The sequence below is a fragment of the Lepidochelys kempii genome, chromosome 21 (genome assembly GCF_965140285.1).
Source record: "Lepidochelys kempii isolate rLepKem1 chromosome 21, rLepKem1.hap1, whole genome shotgun sequence".
In the NCBI taxonomy this organism is placed as follows: Eukaryota; Metazoa; Chordata; order Testudines; family Cheloniidae; genus Lepidochelys; species Lepidochelys kempii.
Window position 1 is genome coordinate 3,172,922 of NC_136400.1, and position 20,349 is coordinate 3,193,270.

At 42.3% G+C, this 20,349-nt stretch overlaps 1 protein-coding gene across 8 annotated transcripts in view; it reads left to right on the forward strand.

The window, feature by feature from the left end:
• The window catches only part of KCND3 (potassium voltage-gated channel subfamily D member 3), a 229,692-nt gene that overhangs the window by 160,765 nt on the left and 48,578 nt on the right, over positions 1-20,349 (forward strand). For all 8 annotated transcript variants that reach the window (XR_013634877.1, XM_073320244.2, XM_073320243.2 and 5 more), the window contains one exon: positions 19,113-19,275. Coding sequence is in view for 7 of the 8 variants with exons in the window: in XM_073320244.2 (XP_073176345.1) it covers positions 19,113-19,275 (163 nt within the window). In the remaining variant the exon portion in view is untranslated. The remainder of the gene's footprint in view (positions 1-19,112; positions 19,276-20,349) is intronic.

Here is a 20,349-nt window from a genome sequence, read left to right on the forward strand (position 1 = left end):
TTCAGGGACATTCATTGGCACTTCTCATTCTTTTTAGGATCAATGTATTTAAAAAAAAGGAGACAAAACCAAAACATGTCAAATTGACCAACGTCTATGTCCTTATGAACTTGAGTTTTTGTGCCACTTGAGCCTAGTTGGTGGATCAGGTCCCTGAAAGGCTGGGGATCTGAGCTGCAATAATAATAATAATGCTCAGTATCTATACAGTGCTTTACAAGAGGGATATTCGAAAGTGCACATGTTCAGCCTAACTCTGCTCCCATTGAGCAGTTTTGAAAATCCCCCCCTACGTTTTCAAAACACCATAAATACTATTCACCTAATAATCCCCCAACACCTCTCCAAGTTGCATAAACATTATTAGTGTCATTTTGCAGATGGTGAAATTGAGGCAGAGAATAAAAATATCTTGTTCCTGGCCACCCAGCCATGCAATGACAGATCCAGGTTTAGAAATCAAGACTTCCTGACCCCTAATTCTGCATTCACTCCACTCGAGTACCTTGCCTCCATAGCTCCAGAGCCTCCCCTGGCTTCCCAGCTGATGGAAATATGATAAATGGCAGAGAATCATAGAATCATAGGACTGAAAGGGACCTCGAGAGGTCATCTAGTCCAGTCTTCTGCACTCCTGACAGGACTAAGTATTATCCATCCCTGACAGATGTTTGTCTAACCTGCTCTTAAAAATCTCCAGTGGAGATTCCACAACCTCCCTAGGCAATTTATTCCAGTGCTTAACCACTCTGACTTTTAGGAAGTTTTTCCTAATGTCATGTCCAACCTAAACCGCCCTTGCTGCAATTTAAGCCCATCGCTTCTTGTCCTGTGCTCAGAGGTTAAGAAGAACAATTTTTCTCCTTCCTCCTTGTAACAACCTTTTACGTACTTGAAAACTGTTACATGTCCCCCCTCAGTCTTCTCTTTTCCACACTAAACAAACCCATTTTTTTCAGTCTTCCCTCATAGGCCACATTTTCTAAACCTTTAATCATTTTTGTTGCTCTTCTCTGGACTTTCTCCAATTTGTCCACATCTTTCCTGAAATGTGGCACCCGGAACTGGACACAATACTCCAGTTGAGGCCTAATCAGTCCGCAGTAGAGCGGAAGAATTACTTCTCGTGTCTTGCTTACAACACTCCTGCTAATACATCTCAGAATGATGTTCACTTATTTTGCAACAGCATTACACTGTTGACTCATATTTAGCTTATGGTCCACTATGACCCCCACATCCGTTTCCGCAGTACTCCTTCCTATGCAGTCATTGCCCATTTTGTATGTGTGCCACTGATTGTTCCTTCCTAAGTAGAGTACTTTGCATTTGTCCCTATTGAATTTCATCCTATTTACTTCAGACCATTTCTCCAATTTGTCCAGATCATTTTGAATTTTAATCCTATCCTCTAAAGCACGTGCAACCCCTCCCAGCTTGGTATCCTCCGCAAACTTTATAAGTATACTCTCTATGCCATTATCTAAATCATTGATGAAAATACTGAACAGAACCAGACCCAGAACTGATCCCTGTGGGACCCGACTCATTATGCCCTTCCGGCATGCCTGTGAACCACTGATAACTACTCTCTGGGAATGGTTTTCCAACCAGTTTTGCACCCACCCTATAGTAGCTCCATCTAGGTTGCATTTCCCTAGTTTGTTTTATGAGAAAGTCATGCAAGACAGAATCAAAAGCCTTACTAAAGTCAAGATATACCATGTCTCCTGCTTCCCCCCATCCACAAGGCTTGTTACCCTGTCAAAGAAAGCTATCAGATTGGTTTGACATGATTTGTTCTTGACAAATCCATGCTGACTGTTACTTATCACCTTATTATCTTCTAGATGTTTGCAAATTGATTTCTTAATTATTTGCTCCATTATCTTTCCAGGTATAGAAGTTAAGCTGACTGATCTGTAATTCCCTGGGCTGTCCTTATTTCCCTTTTTATAGATGGGCACTATATTTGCCCTTTTCCAGTTATCTGGAATCTCTCCTGTCTTCCAGGACTTTTTAAATATGAAGCTTTGTCTGCAGGAGGATTTCGAATGTGCTTTAGTTGTGCATATCTCCACTGAGAGCATCACAGCCTCTATTGGCTAGTAACAGGTTCGAGCATAAAAGTGAACAAAGGACAACTTGGGAGGAACAGGAGGGAAAATGTGATGTGTAAGCAGCATCTAGCTGTGCTCTGAAGTGGGAACCATGGCCAGACCTTCCCTGCTAGAGATAGGATCTCTAGGACACAGGACCTAAACATATGGAATTAGAGAAACTAGAAGTTGGTGAGAAAAAGGCCAGATTCCCTGCTTAAGTCAATGGTGCAGGGAATTTGGCTTAGTTTAATTAAGACCCTAAACAAAAGACCGAGAAAAAATTGTTGTAGTTTTTAATTGCCAGTTTACTCACTTGGTGTTTGTAAAAACCACGGGAGGAAACAAGAATTATTTGCCTTCGTTTTCTGCCTGCTAGTGAAAGTGACATGGACATTATTTCACTGGAGGTTCAAAGAGACATTAACATGATTGCATGGAGTTGCCCCTGTTAAATTGAAGGACATTAGCTCCTCTGAGCTGTCATGTTCAATATATGTGGGTTTTGCAAATGCAACTGAATCATTCTGGCTGATTTTTAGAGCTCCCTTTTTCTTCATTGAGATAAAAACATTGCATAGTAATGGGCAACAAAACTAAATGTAAAAAAAAGACCTTTAGCACCTGGAAAGCTACATGCTAATTCCATACTTCATTCTGTCTTGTTCATGCAAGAAGTTTTCAAAATCATATTCCATTGTATGGTACATTACTCTTCTATCCTTATTATCCTGGAAGCTGCAACTAATGGCTGGGGGGCGGGGGGGTTCGAGGGGATAGTCTCTTGATTCTACAATACGCAGCAAGGGGCTAGATAGATAAGGAAAATCTCACTGACCTGTTAATACCAATCTAAAGCACTAATGCTAAGTCACTTAAAGTAACACTGTTTGTGTGTTTCAGTCACCCATTGGAAGTTTTAAACGCTTCATATGTTCTGTATGAAAACCATGAGGCTTTGCATCAGACGGCAGGAAAGGCCTTGCTACTTTTTTAATGTACCCAAGAGATGCAACAGGGCCTCCTGGTTACCGTGTGAGACTGGGAACCAGCCATTTCTGAGTTCTAACGTTGCTGCTGACATTGGTTTCTTATGCAACCTTAAGTAAGTCAGTTAAGCTCTCTCTGGGCCATGCATTGCTCCATGAGGAAGCCTATTGCCACCAGCTGTGCAATAAGACAGTATTCACTCTGAACAAAGCTATCGGAAGCTGGCGCTCTGTGTCTGTTCACCTGGGGATCTTACAGTGTGCTAAATGGATCCAATAGGATTTTAGAGTGAGGGAATAGGTTTTCTATAGAACTTGTTCCAAATACTTACAGACTATCATAGAGAATGAGACCCTTTCTGTGGGTTTTATGAGTCATCCTATAGAATTCAATAGCAGGGATGTGACTTACTATTAAATGTTGTAGAAAGGTCTAATGAAAAACCTTTAAAAAGTTATCATTTTTATTACATTGTGTAGGACTTTTCCATGATGGTTGTAAGGATTCAGTAGTTAATATTTGTACCATGACTAGAAGATATAAAGTGCAGGATTGTATGCTCCTTGGAGCAGGGACTGTTGTTACTATATTTACAGCACCTAACACAATGAGGCCCTGACCTGACTGAGGCTCTAAGTGCTAAGCAGCAATAGATTGGGATGCCATCCCTAGGAAAAAAAACCTTCTATTAATCCCAGGCAGAAAGTTGAAATACTATATATTCAAACCCATCAACGCATTCAATTAGAACAGCGTTTATTAGAGTCCCTAAAAGTCTGAGATAATGCCCATTGTAGTTAATTAAAAGCCTCCCATTGATGTCAGTAGGCTTTGGAGCAGGCTGCCCTTGGATGGCAGTCTAGCAAATGGTTAATGCACTTCTAAATACCTGTTCCTGGAGACAGAATTAAGATAATGTGGCTCATGTTCTCATTCCGGCCCACATTAACATGCTGTTCCTCATTTTTTAAATCCATGGTTTCTTAATCATGAGCTATACGGGGTTTATACCCAGATAATAAATAGCTGGTCTGTAAACTGTTAGCCAAGTGAATATAATTGAACAGAGCATGGGCTACTGCTGGTTAAAAACCTCTTTTTTTAAGTGGGGGAAAAACTGAAAGAAAAACGCCTAGTCTCTAATTTTTCTCATGACATGTGCAGCTATTTCACTGATGGAATGGCTTCCAATGGCCCACAGAACATAATGTTACTTAACCTCTATTACAGAGGTTGGATTTTGAGCAGACAATCCTCTAATTGGCTTTATATGTTCTTGGCATGATGGCAAGGGGAGGGTGAAATTCCACTTATCATCTCGTCTGCACCTGAAGGAAATAAATGAAAATGAATTCTACAATGAGGATAGTCTACGGAGCTTAAATTTAGATTTAAAAAAGTTTAATTGTTTCTAAACCCTAACACAAATTCATTTGTTTAAAGCTAAATTTCTAACTCCCCCCTAAAATGTAGGCCATAATTTTAGCTTTCTACAGGGACTAATCAGTTTATGAAGGTAGTGATACAGCTGGCTTTGGTGATATTTTTCAGATATGGTCCTTCTTATGATGTCATTAATTTTTCTTAATATGTATGAGTGTCAGCAACATACCAATCAATTTCTCTTTTTAAAAAGATTTTCTTTTCCACGGAGTCATTACTTTAATTTCACACACTTTTTCCGTATGTCACTGGAGTTGTTTGCTGGACAAGCTAAGCTGGCTGTAAGCAAACAAAGTTATGCTACTCTTGGCTCCCTTTAGATAGGGGTTACATTTGTATTGTAGGTAGTTCACTGGCTTATGCTATTTGCTATTTTTCTGGTATGTACCAAAACTTTTAGCAATTTAATGTTGGAAAGGTAGAATTATAGACTTCCATTGAGACTTAACAGCTGGGAAATCATTTCTGAATCCTAAAACTCCAGTACTAAAAAGAGCCATGTAGAGAAAAGCGATGCCTTTCATTTCGCAAAAGAAAAAAATATTCTTGATAACACTCAATTCTTCAATTTAATCCTTTATGTCAGCTAACCTGGGCTTCCTCTCTTAGAAGAATGGTGGCTGTGTTCTTCAGTCTATATAATGTATCTGTCATTTTATTTAGTGCAGCTAAAGAAAAGCCTTGTAAGCGATTTAACATATCAGAAGGTTGAAGTAGGACAATAGTATTTGAGAGACTTGAATATAAAGAAACCAGCATAGACAGCAGGAGGTTATATTACATGGATATTTTTCATTCAGGGTATTCATGGCTGGCAATTAAAGTCAGCTCTTAGATGCATTTGGTCTTCTAAGAAGGTTTTAAGAAACCTACACACAGTAAAATGGATGGATGGCAAAGTGAGGGTTCTTCCATGAGATGATCTATGAAGATTCAAGCAGGGTGACATGGAGAAAGGGGGATAAGGGGGGCACTGTTATGCCCCATGGCCGAGGGATGGGAAGATGATGAGACAGTTCCTATTGAGACAGATCCCCATATTATATAAATTGAGCCCGGTTCCACGGATACCAAATCAGTTTTACATCCGCTGATAATCTGGCCCTCTACAGAAAACTGCAAGCAAGTAGACTGGAAAAGAGCAACCTCATCAAAATCTTCTCATTGGCTTTGCAAAGGCTTCATTACTGGAGCACCTGCTAATGTCTCTATACTGTAGTTAAGGGTCTTTCAGCTTTTTGATTATAATCCTCTATTTTTAGAGTCTGTGCGTGTTGCACAGAGAGAGATATGATCATCAGAAGATGTTGTCGGGAGAGCTATTTTTACACTGAATCATTTGATGAGCCGTTCAGCACCTTATTTATTGCTGTCTCCAGCTGGAGGACTTCAAGGGATGCCCAGACAACTTCACCATTAAAAACCAAAACTCAACGGCAGTGACCTCTATCTGATAACAATTTCTTAGTGAAAGAGGGATAAAACAACAGCATATTAAAATGTGCAAGACTGATAGTTGCTAATAAGGGTGAGTGCCATACAACCCTTGTTATGACTAAGAATGAAGCACTCCTGACATGGATAATAATTTTTCTTGGATTCGAGCCTCCCCAAGTCTGAGTCTCCTGGTTCTGTTATGAACTGAAAGCAGGTAGAGACAAGTATCAGTTCAGTTTATGGAAAATATGCTTTTCTGATAGTAATTAAAAAGAAAGAAAAACAAACAAACAATCTTAACAGCCACAATATTTTTACTGCTTTCTTAGTAGTTTGAATGTTGCACACACACAAGCTGACTTCCAAGTAGTTATTTTCTTTCTGTGTGAGGGGAGGATGAAGGAGAGAGGAAGGAGCTGGCTGTGAATTTTCCTTTAAGGGCCCAGTTCTGCACCTTTTACTCATACTGACCTACTTAGTTCTATTGAGAACTGATTGGGGCTACGCATGTAAGTCCATTTGCTTAAAAACATCTCTTCAGTCTGAGTAAAGATACCAGAACCAGGCCCAAAGGGACAGAAAGGATCTGCTTGCTACCTGATCTAGCGCATCTTCCTAGAAAGTGTAGGATTACTCCCTGCAGTATATTCTCCACTGCTTTGTCGAGTCCATTCCTCTAAGATTATAATCCTGATATCCTTGGACTCTGAAGTCTTCAACCAACATGGTCTGTAAGAGAGACCCACCCATGACTGATGGGACAGAAATTAAGCTTGTTCACCTCCTACTCTGGTACTATGGGAGGCAGCTACCCCTCCTGTTAATCTCAATGTTCAAATGAATATAAATAGCTGAAAGCAGGTATTAAGTAGGAAATATCAACATGAGACCACTGGGAGAGATAACAAGATGCCATAGACTCAGCTGCCCACAGTGTGACCATGACACACATCCATATATCTCATTCTCAAAGGATTCAACCACTTCCACTACTAAAGGGTCTGAATATCTACAAGAACAACTGGCTCAAGATGAGCCCAGGCAAGACAGAAGTGATGCTAGTCGGAAAGGGGAAACGCTTTGATGCCCTAGCTGATATGTCTCTACCTCCCTTTGAAGGCCCACAGCCCCTATTCATCAGAGTGGTGGTGTGACACCTCGGAGTCACATGTGGCTCCTCACTCATCATAGCTGAGCAGATAGCCTCAGTCTCCCAAACTGCCTTCCTTTTGCCTCCAGCTGGCTAGGAAACTTCATCCCTTCCTCCTGGATGAGGACCTGGACAAAGGGACCCCGCCTCTGTCACCTCCAGACTGCGTTATGCTGTGTCTGAAGCTGAATGTGAAGATGATGCACAGGCTCCAGAAATTACAGGATAGCTGCCCACCTTCTCCATGGTTTCGGCCATCGTGAGCACATCGAACACATTCTCAAGCCCTTCTCCTGGGTCCCAGTCAGTTTCCAGTATCAGTTTAAGGATTTAGTCCTGATTTTCACAGCAAGTAATGAATCAAGCCCTGCTACACTGAAGATCGGATTTCAGTCTGTGACCCAACACAACAGCAGCACTCTCCTGGGAGCAATGCAGATCTCCAAGCCCAGGGCGAAGCATGTGAGAGCTGAAGACAAAGCTTTCTTTGCTGAAGGGATCTGGCTGTGGAACAAACTTCCAGAGACCAGGTGACTCCAGATTCTGACCATCTTTAGGAAACACTGCAAAACCTTCCTCTTTGGAAGAGCTTTACCATCCTAAGAATCACTCACAACACTCCCTTTTACCCAATAAACACCTATCACCCAAGCAAACAAAACAGAGGAAATTACTAAAATCTAAAAAACCCACCTATCCCCAAACAGAGATAATATCCCCAAAAGGGAGAAGTACCAGAGACTCCATGAAACCCATTAGGGACTTGGCTATTACTATTGATTTTACATGGAATGCGCCCCGATACTATGGAGATGGGGAGCAGTACAACACCTAGAACTAAACTGAGCAATATCACAGAGTAAAGAACTCTGAAGTACAGAGCAGCTTCCTATACCCGTCAATTAACCGCCCCTTCCCCCCCCCCCAAAAAAAAGATTTCATATTTTTAACCTTAGCTGATTTACTGTGGAATCAATTTTCAGTGACTTATGCCCATGCTAGATGCTCCAGCAGAGCACTAATCCATCAAAAGCAACCCAAACACCCACTGTAGCTACAACAGGGAAGGCCTCGGTAACATTTTCTTTAGACCCCTTCTATGAGAAAGGCAAGACTCCATTTGCACCCTACTGAGTAATCCGGAAGGGTTGTATATCCTTGCATACACAAATACAGGCCATTTTTGGGCCTACATCAGAGGTGCCTAATGTAATAAAGTAAGTAAGTGGAACAGCGTGAATTCTGGCTAGCAGTGAAACGTAAGTGTGTTTAGACATGCTTTACAACTAATGCAGCCAATTTGCAGCGCATATCTCTGGATATGCCTGGAGCCATTTGCCAGGCTGTATTAACTATAGACTTCTAGATCACTGTCATTATTATTTGCTTGACAATAGCACCTAGAGGCCCCATAGTGCTGGGTGATGTGTATATACATAATAAGAGACACTCCCTTCCCTAAAGATCTTATCATCTAAATGGACCAAGCAGACACAGAGGGGGTTATTCATTGCCATTTCATAGGCGGAGAACTGAGGCACAGAGAGATTACATTATTTACTCAAGGTCACAAAAGAAGTCTGTGGCAGAACCAAGGGTTTAACGGAGGTGTCCTAAGCTTAAATCCGGTGCCTTAAATGTAAGGCTGTCCTACCTCTCTGGGACAGTCATGCTCTATATGGCCAAGCTGAATCCACAGCCTGGTGTTGCTTGCACTGTATGCTCCAAGTTCCTAAAAGGCCCTCTGAGTATTAATCATAATCTAGCTCTTTTATCATCTCGCTATCCTAATGAGTTTATTGACGAATTACCAAAAATGTACTTTCTGCAGAAGTATTTTTTCCCTTCTTACAAACAATTAATGGGGATGTCTGAGGTTCTTTGACTCTTGTCAGAAAAAAAAAAAAAAAAAAGGAAGGTTTGGGTTTAAAATGTCCCATAAATGCTCATTGAAAAACAATATTTTTTGATTATTTGGCATCTCTATTATAAATATGCCACAAGGCCATTAGCACCTAGCACTTTTATTCGGGGAAGAAAACAAGTGGTCACTGTAGCAATTAATATTGCAGTAGACTCACATGCCAACAGAGGAGTAGCAACAACCATAGTCTTAAGGGTCTGGTCCAGAGCCCACTGAAGTCAAGGGGAGACGTTCCATTAACTTCAGTGGGCTCTGGGTCAGAGCACAGTACAAATTGTGGTACACTGGTACCTCATCGAAAGGGGGTTAACAGGTCTGGAGACTGGCGGCCTCTAACCAGGGAACACAGCACACTCAATCGTGCAAGATTGCCCATAATGTCCTTTACTTCCAGGAACTGTGCAGCAGGGCAGTTTGAGTCCACTTAGTTCTTGGCTTCTCTGCTACAATTGCCAACAAGCGTCTCCATTGTGGCAGTAAACTGTCTAATCAGTGTCTATTTACATGATCTTTGTTAGCATGTAAGATTGTGCAGCACACAGAGAAAAGGACCTCACCCAATTACAGCATAATGTGTTGGGGGGGAAGGGGTATCTGTTCAGGAAAATTAGCAACTCTGGAAATCATATGAACAAGTTGGCAATTTAAATTCCCTCAGATAGATCACACCATGACAGGTATTTTATTGTATTACCATCTTTAATCCATAGCTTCAGAAGAATCTCTTAATGACCAGCTACATTTGAGACTAGGGTTAGAGCTCGTCAAGGCCTGATGTCTTCTTTATTAGAAATGAAAGCTACCCAAAGTGAACTCGCAAAGGCTCTGCATTGTCAAGTGGAATGAATCAACTTGTTCCATGCCTACAGACTGCTCAGAAACTGATGCCAAAAGGTAGGAGTAGGCGACAGTAATATTAAACACTTTTTAATTATATAGCATGTGTTCCTTTAGTCTTGGTTTCCGAAGTTTTAACTGAACAGGCAGAGGCATAAGCGTTACGTAATACAGAATTCTCCTTGGTGAAGGAGAGAAGAGGCCATAAAGGTTAAAGCAAATGCACTAGGAAGTTTCTGTATCTGTCTACCTTGGGCTATGAAGATGCCTTTATCAGCAGTTACAAGGCTTTGAAACCAGGCTCTTTTTGGGCTAGACTGTGATGCAGATTACTTGCTTGTGCAGGAGAGCAGGAGGGAGTCAACTGCCCCCTCCCCTACCTTACACTCCAAGGCAGGATACGCAGTCCAGAAGCACAGGAGTAAGAAGAGCTACTCATTTGCTTAGGGCCTGATCCAGCAGCAGTGAAGTCAATGGCACTCTTTCTATGGACTTCAGTGGGAGTGGGGTCGAGCATTAATCCCTCCCTGGAATAGGTGGGCAGGGCAGGGAATAGGCAGAGCCTTGGTTCCACCGCTTTCCCCCCCCCCACACACACACACATAGACACACACTCTTCGTTCATTAGAGTAGCTGAACCAATGCCAGAGAAAGAACTAGGGGGAGAAAGGTCATTTACAGATGTTCTAGTCCATGAATGCTAGGACCCTTGGAGCAAGGAGGAAGCAGGGGAGGATCTGTGATAGAGAGCAGTGTCTCTGAGTCATGCTGCCTCTGTTCTAATTGCTGTAGGTTCTTATACTGCGCTCATCACTCTAGTACCGTTGCTAATCATACTGGGAGAGTGACAGATCGACACGCCGTAGCCCTCTGCCAACATGGTTGTGTTAGTAACACAACACGAACACCAAGTGAAGGTTGTCAAGTGTCAGCTGCAGTTGTTTGCCGGTTGCATCTCAGGCTTCCATCAAGCCATTCCTGAACATAGATCACTAGTCTTCTCCGTACAGAAGAAGAGTGTCATTTCTGAGTGGCCAGTCGTATCTCCGTCCTGTCTGCTCCTCGGGTGGTGCAGTTTATGCTTGGAGCTGCGCCTAAAGTCACAACATAGTCCCCAGTTCTCCCTTTATTTTGCACCTCTAGCTCAAGGCACAGCTTTGCAGCATAAGCATGGAAAGACAGATACAAAAATGCTCCGGCACCAGGTTAGCATTCTTGACACACTGACTAGCAGGCAAGGAAAGATACTGAAATCAAGACTTTCAAAGTATCTGCTCTGCAGGGACCTGGGTAAAATCCGAAACAGCCGTGGTGGGCTAGTGTGCAGTGAGATTACACCGCTTCCTTAAAGAGAGACAAGTCCAGCTTGCTTTTCAAGTTACAGAACAACATCTTAACTGTCATGACCATACAGTATTTAAACAGAGTTATACTGTGAGTTATCACAGGAGACCCTGCCTCACTTCCCTCGTTTCCCGAGAAGCAACAAGGCAACAATATGTTGCAATATCTCTTGTGGCTCCCTTGATAGCCCACAAATTAACCCATGTCACCAGCAGCCTGGAAGTAAGCATGTGGCTTTGCCATTCAGAGCAGGGCTGAAGAGTGTTTATTCATTGTTCTCTATCCTGAAGAATAAGGGAGCAGCAGCGAGTGTTCCTCATTTGAAAACGCTATGTTTATGGCCCTCTGGTAATGCCAAATAAACAAACAACTGCATTGTTGATAGTAAATTGACTGTGACAGATGAAAAAATATGAGGGATTTTGGAGTTTTTTTGTGAGGGTTTTTTTGTTTTTGATAGCTGCAGCTGCTTTACAGATGCCAGCTCCCAAAAACATTAGGTCATCTGTATTGCAAATCCTGTTGGGAAATGAAGGTTTACAGGTCTCTGGCATAACCTGAAACAAGTTTTCTTCTCTGTATTCCGGAATGCACCATACACAGTCAAAGGGAAATCATACTGAAGTTCATACAGTTACTTGTTTTTTGAAGAGTTAGTGCAGACAAGGGCAGCACCCAGGTACCAAAACCACATCATTTTTATCTCAGCTTATATATAGGAAACAGTGCCTCAATTAGTATGCAAAGTTATTAAGCTATGTCATTTTTATTAGGATTATTGCATGTCATATCTTATAGGCAGACCATCCTTTACTAAGATCCATGGCAAGCCTTACCAGCTAGGTAAGATGAGACTGGGACCCTACTACAAAATGGGTAGGCCCTGTTGTGATACAGTAAGGATCACTCTTCCCATTGAGTCAATACTAAACCACAGTACGAGCTTTACTCAAAATCAGCAGTAAGCCCTAGTGCAGCATACAAAGTTGGAGGTGCCCTAATTCAAACAGGGTATAAAACCAAGGCTGTGGCCTTTTGTGGTCATTGAAGATCCCATGGTGATCTTTTCTACAAGAGATAAGGCTGTTAACTCGAGTGTCTGGCTGTGTTCCAGCTCAAGTAACTACATTCTACCTCCTGAAATTTCCCCACCACTTTCATTCAGAGATGGTATTCCTCTCTTCTTCCTGCCCTACACTGCTGCGGTGGAGTTTGGAACATCTGCTGCATTCCAGAGGCATACACATGGATGAAACAACAGTAGATTCCTTATTTACCTCTCAAAGGTTTCTGATGCTTATTTAATGGTGGTACAGCCCACACCGTTTAGAAACTGTTCAGTAGCTCGACACAGTCAGTCTCCAGCGCTCTCAGTCTGGCAGCTTTCACAAACACTAGATGTGCTTTAAACAAGAATAATAGGCAAGTATTTAAAGATGTTATTGCATCAATACTATTCAGCCATTGTTCTTAACCCTGCATTGTCTTCACATGTTTTGGTTGCATCTATTAGAAATTTTAGTTGCTATGGTGGTTCTATGCTCTCCCTCTGTAATTCAAAATCAGCTCTGGCAGCTTGCACTTCCTTACAGCACTCTGAAACCTTGTGACATGCAGAGCACCTGCTGCAGCATAACCTAATGGCTACACACTGGCTCACCACTGGTTATCCTCTGGAACAGGGTGAGCATTTCATAGCTGCATGCTGAGTCCTCCTTAGCCTCTTTAGCACGTTTCCCACTTCCTCAGAGAAGCAGAAATTATACCAGATGCACAATGTCTTGCCTTGCTTTAGTCATGCCTCCAAAAGTTACAAGTGCTCTGTCTTTAAAATATGCTCTACATCACTGCCCCAACCAGGAATGTTTGACAGCAGCTCCATATGTGAGCCCGGAGATGCTTGATTTATTCCAAATGATGCTGCTTAAATTCACTTTGGAGGGGCTGGCACAGCAGTAACAAAACAACACAAAAGGAGAACTTCTCCTTTGGTTGCAGTGGGAGGATGTTGTGTAATGAATCACGCACCTGGATACTGTGTATGTATGCTAAACTTTTACTAAACACAGGGAGATTCACCTAGAAGTGATTTAGATCATACAGCAATTCCACCCATTTCCAGGAAGTGCTCCTTGTTTCAGCATCACAGAACTGCTCTGTCTCCAGAATTAATTAATGAATTAAATGTAGGTGTGGGTTTGAACATTGTTGCAACAATGCATGACCTTGTCTTTGTTCTCAGACACATGTAGTCAATAGAAACCCAGCAGTTCTAGTCCCAGAGAAAAGTTACCCTGTAGTTGCTAGATTAAATCACTCTGCAGAGCATATATCCAGCAGGGCACAAAGGCCATGTTATGCATCCCATTGATATGAAAATGGATGGATAGCTGGGTGGATACCCGGGTCTTTTAACGAATGGATAAACTTTTCTTTGACAATGAGCAGCCTAGAAATGGTTCATGTTCTTTTTGCTACTTTGTTGGGTTTTATTCAGTTCAATGCAGAGTTAGCAAATAAAATCCCAGCTTCTCCTCTTTCTTTCTTTCTTTTTCTTTCTTTCATTTTTTAAACTTATATTTTATTGAATAAAATCCCCCCAAATAAGGGAAGAGCAGGGGAAAAAGTTAGAAGAGCAGATAGGTAAGGGAATGGGAAGGGAGAGAAAGGAAAGGTGATCGAGAGGGAAAAGGAGAGCAACATCTTGAGTTACCTGGGACTTTTTCAGTTATCAGCATCACTTTATATTGTAAGACACATCCCAATAACCAGATCCCAATAACTTCTCTATATTTGCATGGAAAGTGCCATGCAAACTCAGAGGGCTGAATCCAACAAAATTCTGTGCCCAGATAATTCTGCTGTGTAGCTGCACACAGGCGTCAGCATTGGAGAGACCTATTAAGTCTCATTCCAGTCCAGCCTACTCGAGCCAATGCAGAATTGCTCCTTACAGTATATTTCCCAGTGTTTGTCCAAGTCAAGGTAAGAATATCTTAAGCAAGCTTCCTCTCCACACACTATGCTTGTCTGACCCTTTTATAGCGCTTCCTTTGAAGCCCTGAGTAACAGGGCAGCTCGCAATCGGTCTGTATGAACATACTAAACCGAATTCATGAAAATGGAGCATGTGCCAGACAGTTATTACACCTTCTGCAGATGCACAGTAGGGCTGTCTCTATGCTGCAGGTCAGCAGGGTTGTGTTTGAGGCATATGATTAATTTGCAGTTCTACTGCGTCCAGGGGCAGCAGGGGAAAAGGGAAAAAAAAAAGAATCTTGACAGCATCAAATGAGGCAGAAGAGGTTATTGCTTAACAAGAGCCTTTAAACTATCTTTGTGTAAGGCAGTGTCTAAAAAGTTAACAGACAAAGAATGATTTATTGATTAGAGGCACCGCATGGGGCTTTAGCACACTGACTGCAGGTGAATCCAGAAAAGGGGCTCTGCATGGTTCAATTAAACTTCAGCCAGTCGTGCGAGGCAATTACTGAAAATTCAGAAAACTGAAAATGCTACAGAGATGTGAAAGGCTGCTGTCACTTGGCCCTTTATGCCTTAAATAGAGCCTTTTGCTGGAGACAAAGGAATGCAGTAGCCCAGAGAAGATCCTGTCATGATTTTTTATGTCAGATATTGGGCCAAATAGCCTATGCACCTTTCAGCATGGAAAGAAAGCACACAAGGGACCCTCAAGCACAATTGTGGATACACTGTGTGTAATGGACTGGAATCACAACTGTGTTCCACCAAGCACTCCGCATTCCACACAGAGACATCCCCCAATCCCCACTCCACAGCCAGATTGGCGCATGGACCAGCAAATACCTAAAGAGATGTAATAAGCGAAGCACAAGAGAGCAGGCAAAGGAGAGCAAGTTTTAAAAACAACAAGATGGGCTTAGGGCTAGGAGCACTCTCAGCACTTTGCAGGGTTGGGCCCCATAAGAGAACCCAAATTTCTGTCATGTTACTGTGCCTGATCAGGTATTTTTCTACTTATACATCAGCACAGGGGTGCAGATAGTGATGCTGTAAAGTGTGTGAATGGCCACCCTCCAGGTGTAACCCCAGGTGGGGAAAAGCTCAAGTTTATTATATTTGAATAGGATGGTCCTGGGCTGAAGGTGCTGGGTCGGGACTCACGAGAGCAGGGTTCAGTTCCCATCTCTGCCACAGACCCTTGGCAGGTCACCTCTCTGTGCCACATCTGCAAAACAGTCCTCCCTTTCCCACACTCCTTGTTTTGTTAATTTCTATTGTGAGCTTTCAGGCAGAAACCAACTCTTCCCACATGTGGAGCCCTGATCTTAGTCAGGGCCTCTTTATGGTACCCTAATGCTAATAAGAAACCACTGCTGGTGACCACAGTCAGCAAACAGCTTATTTTCCCCAATGAAGGAAGATGCTAATCCAAGCTTGTATCATGACTAAAAAGAAAAGGAGTACTTGTGGCACCTTAGAGACTAACCAATTTATTTGAGCATAAGCTTTCGTGAGCTACAGCTCACTTCATCGGATGCATCCTGTGGAAACTGCAGAAGACATTATATACACAGAGACCATGAAACAATACCTCCTCCCACCCCACTCTCCTGCTGGTAATAGCTTATCTAAAGTGATCACTCTCCTTACAATGTGTATGATAATCAAGTTGGGCCATTTCCAGCACAAATCCAGGTTTTCTCACCCTCCGCCCCCCCCCCCACACACACACACAGACTCACTCTCCTGCTGGTAATAGCCCATCCAAAGTGACCACTCTCTTTACAATGTGTATGATAATCAAGGTGGGCCATTTCCAGCACAAATCCAGGTTTTCTCACCACCACCCCTTTTTTTTTTTGTGTGTGCATTTTTTTTAAGAGATTGCCTCCTAGTGTCCAAATTTCGATACACCTTTGTTAGCAACTGTCTCACACAACATCTCACAGTACACACACTTCTTATTGTCATTTACATTGCAGTAGCAACCAAAGGCCAACCTACCAGGGCCCCAATGTGCTAGGTACTGTACAGACATGCAGGAAATGGCAGTCCCTGTCCCAGTGAGTTTATACTCTAAATGACAAGACGGACAAAGTCGTAGGGACAAACAAGTGGTCTAGGGAAGAGGGTAGGGGTGTCACAACAGGATGCATGCAAATCTTAGCCAGTCAGGAGGAGCCATCAGAACTGACCACTCCCTTAGTGCATTCCAAAGTTATAGAAGCGGAGCAGCTTGGGAATTGTCTATCACACACATTTCAGTTTGGGATGCTGAAAACAAAACATTCCAACATTTCCAAATCAACATTTTTGGGACCTTTTCATTCTGCAAAAAATGTCAATAATTTCAGCTTTCCATCCCAGTTCAGGAGGAAAAATATGTTCAAATATTGGAATGTCCCACCAGATAGAATTTCTGCTTATGGCTCTGCTCTGCATAGGAAGCTTTACCCATCAAAGCTCATGGATGGTGGAAGCAGGCAGGCAGATTTGCCAGCCAGCAAATGGTAAAAAGGTAAAGCCCATAAGTCAGTTTGAGCCCCTGTCCTCAGGGTTCACGGCATTAAAACAAAAAGATCCAAAACATGAGCAATGTAACTCAAAATACCAGGTCACAGCAGCCAGAGACCTTTCTTTCCAGTTTTCAGTAAGCAGAGCAGAGATGGAACACACCCTTCTCCTGGCCCCCTTTTCTACATTTCCCCCTTCCGATCACAGCCCCGCCCTAGATGAGCCAAGAATTAGGCAGGGAGCCAGGGAATCCTTTACATGCTGAACACAGGCAGAGCCTTTCCACCTTGTCCCAATGGAGCTGTGCTCCTAAGTCTCATAGGAGCTTTTGAAAATTCCACTTCTTGTGCCCAAAAGGTTTGTAACCTGGGTTCTCATTTGCAATACACATTTAAACAAGTTACAGTAATGCCTGAGTGCCTTAATAATGTCTGCTCTACTGTTTGTTTTTGTTTTTCCTTCCTCCATCTTATAGCCATTTGTATTTGCTCTGATGGTAACATACACAATGAATGCTTTAACAAGGCAACTCATATATGCCAATAAGTTCAGTTGATAACTGACTTAATCATGTGCCTATTACATCACCTGGGTGCTAACTACAATGCAATCTTTACTGGCTGCTCTGAAGACACTGTAATCCATTTCTCCGGGTGTGAGTTTGACTTGTCTGACAGTCATTTGCAGAAGAGAGCACTGAAATCACTTCTGGAGGCAAGTGATCATTAACACCCTTCTCCGGCCACGGTCACCTCTGCATCTGTTGAGAGCAGGGCGGTTGCTGAAGCATTGCCAGTAGCTGGCACGCCATTAGAATTCCAAATTCTGATAAGCTGTGCTGTGATATGGAGGAATCATGAGTGATGGAGCAGTCAGCTGGAATTAAAGGGTCCAATCATTTGTGATGCAATATGGGGATTGTGTCAGACTAAACCGTAAATTCAGAATCCCAATTACCTTCGCTACAGTGCTTTGCCTTCACTATAATATGGCAGTCAGTGAGCTAGAGCAGCGAATCACCTGTCGGAGTCCAGAGCAGTTACAGGAGTTTGTTCCCTTAGGGAATAACAGCCATGCTGCTTCTTATTGCAATAGTGAGTAACCACAAGTCAAAGCATTGAGGGTTTCTCCACAGAAAGATAGTGCTGGGTTTAGGTATCAAATACAGCAGAAAGCTTTTGCAATATGCAAAATAAAAACACAAACCAGCAGTAAAGTAGCACTTTACTCTGCAGTAGTTTTTGTCGTGTGAAATCTAAAGAAGTTAAATCAACATGATTTTCAATTGGTATAAAAATTAAGGGGATTCTTTTATCTCTACTTATACCAGCATTATTCCAAATTCAAAATAAAATTGTTAATGAAGAGAGAGTTGTACAGAACGTAGGTTGGAGTTTTCTGAGATTTGTTTCAATATTTTCCATTCTCCAGTTGGGTTCACGTGCCTGAATTTCTCATTGAGTTTGGGGTTTAAATAAATCAAAAATTTCTGAATATATGTGAAACCAGAAGTATCCATTGGGATTTTATGTAAATATATAAATCAACCTAAGTTTTCCTTATTAATCCTAAGTGAATCCTTCAATGAACACAAACTCAGTTTTGAGTTTGTAAGATAAGCCCAGCAGCAGACCTGGCTTTGGGTTTCAGTCATTTTGCAGAGCTCTAAATCATAGCTTTTCTGACATTTATTGGAGCCAAAGGGCCTAAATCTCTTCTGACCTACCGTGGGGTAAATCAGGCGTAACTCCACAGACATCAGTAGCATGACACCAGTGTAAAAGAGGTGGTAAATCAGATCCCTCCATTACATGTGATTTGCTACACAGATTCAGATCACTGGTCCATCCTGGCCAACATCCTGCCTTCAGCCCTGGCCAACACCTGTACTTCAGACAGACATGAATAGCGAAATCCAAACCTTAATGCAGCTAGCCAATAGCATAATGCTGCACATTGTGAGAAAACGCCTTCCTGATCTCTGTAGTGATCATCTTATGCAGATACCATGACATGAGATTGCCACTCTCTTTAGTTGTGGACCTAAAATGAACCAGTCCTTTTGAAAATTCCAGTTACAGTTTCTGACTATATATTCACTGGGGACCAAGAGAAGGCTGTTCTAAGTTTTTGGTAAGGCTCCTGTTCAAGGCCTGACTTTGGCTATTATCAAGACACTCTCTTTGAATCCAACGATACTTTTGCCATGGAGGTAGTATTAGGATTGTTTGGGATGAAATGCACCAATGCACTATTGTTGGCTATTAGACTTTACTGTCCAGCTTGACCTTTCAGTTTATCTGCATGCTCAGTGAAATTACACAGACTCTTGGCATGGCTAGCTTTGTCTAAAGCAGCGGGCCCTCTTTTTGTCTTTGTTTCCCTTTAGTTATGGTGACATGGTGCCCAAGACGATTGCTGGAAAGATATTTGGCTCCATTTGCTCGCTGAGCGGAGTGCTGGTCATTGCTCTGCCTGTCCCAGTTATTGTTTCCAATTTCAGCCGAATTTATCATCAGAATCAGAGAGCTGACAAGCGAAGAGCACAAAAGGTAAGTCCCATTTATCCCAGACAGCACCTTCCACTGCCAGACTGCAGAGTTTACAGTCACACCGCATTAACGGTGACGCTGCTTTACTGGTAGTATCACAAGCCACACAGACGCAACATGAGCATTTTATCATGATGGGAGTTGCTATCATTAAGGGAAGAATAAAAGATATACACAAATCACAGGGCTAGGGCACCTAGACCATTCCCCCACAGGGGAAGGATTGTTCGTTATGATATTGTAATGAACATGGTCACATTGGTATTTAACAGTTGTCCCTGTGTCACACAGCGTGGCCATTGGGAACTTTATGGGAAAAGCAGGGATAGAATTCATAGCCTTCTGCTCCAAAAGCCCAACTTGCTACACTTAAGCTAATGGCAAATCTCAAAATCATTGTGCATAAGTCATGTGAGACACAACTGCCACTTCTGTTTGTATCTAGTAAGGGCAGTGGTACACCCACACACCTTACCTACATCTACGCACATGTGCATTTACTCACACCTACACAAACACACTCATCTGCCCACATCAATACCCACACAATCTAGTTCACTACAATGTATTTTCATCTAATCTTGTTTTAAATGTATGAAGCAGTGGGGTTTCCATTGCTGCCCTTTATTACACACCAGCCTGGTTCCACTGTGATAAAAAACGTACATCCTTATTTTTTATCTTTATCAGGAGTTATTCACCCTTTTGGCAGTGCGGTCCCTTTGTAGTCTTATCGTGTCCGAGCTTTTTTAAAAAAATAAATAAATAAATAAAAAGCTACTGCATGTAATACATAATTAGATGCTGACCACAATCACCAGCCCCTGGGAATTTCTGGGGTTTACTAGTGATATACTAATACACATGCATTGCATTCTTCATTTTGGACCTGCCAACTTACACGAGAGCCAGGATTGCAGAATCAGATTCTTATAGCTCCTAGAGACTAAGGCCCAGTATACACCTAAAATTTAGGTCAACCGAGCTCTGTCGCTCAGGGGTGTGAAAAATTCACACCTGAGAGATGTGGTTAACCCAACTTAAGTCCCACTTTAGACTCTGTTAGGTGGATGG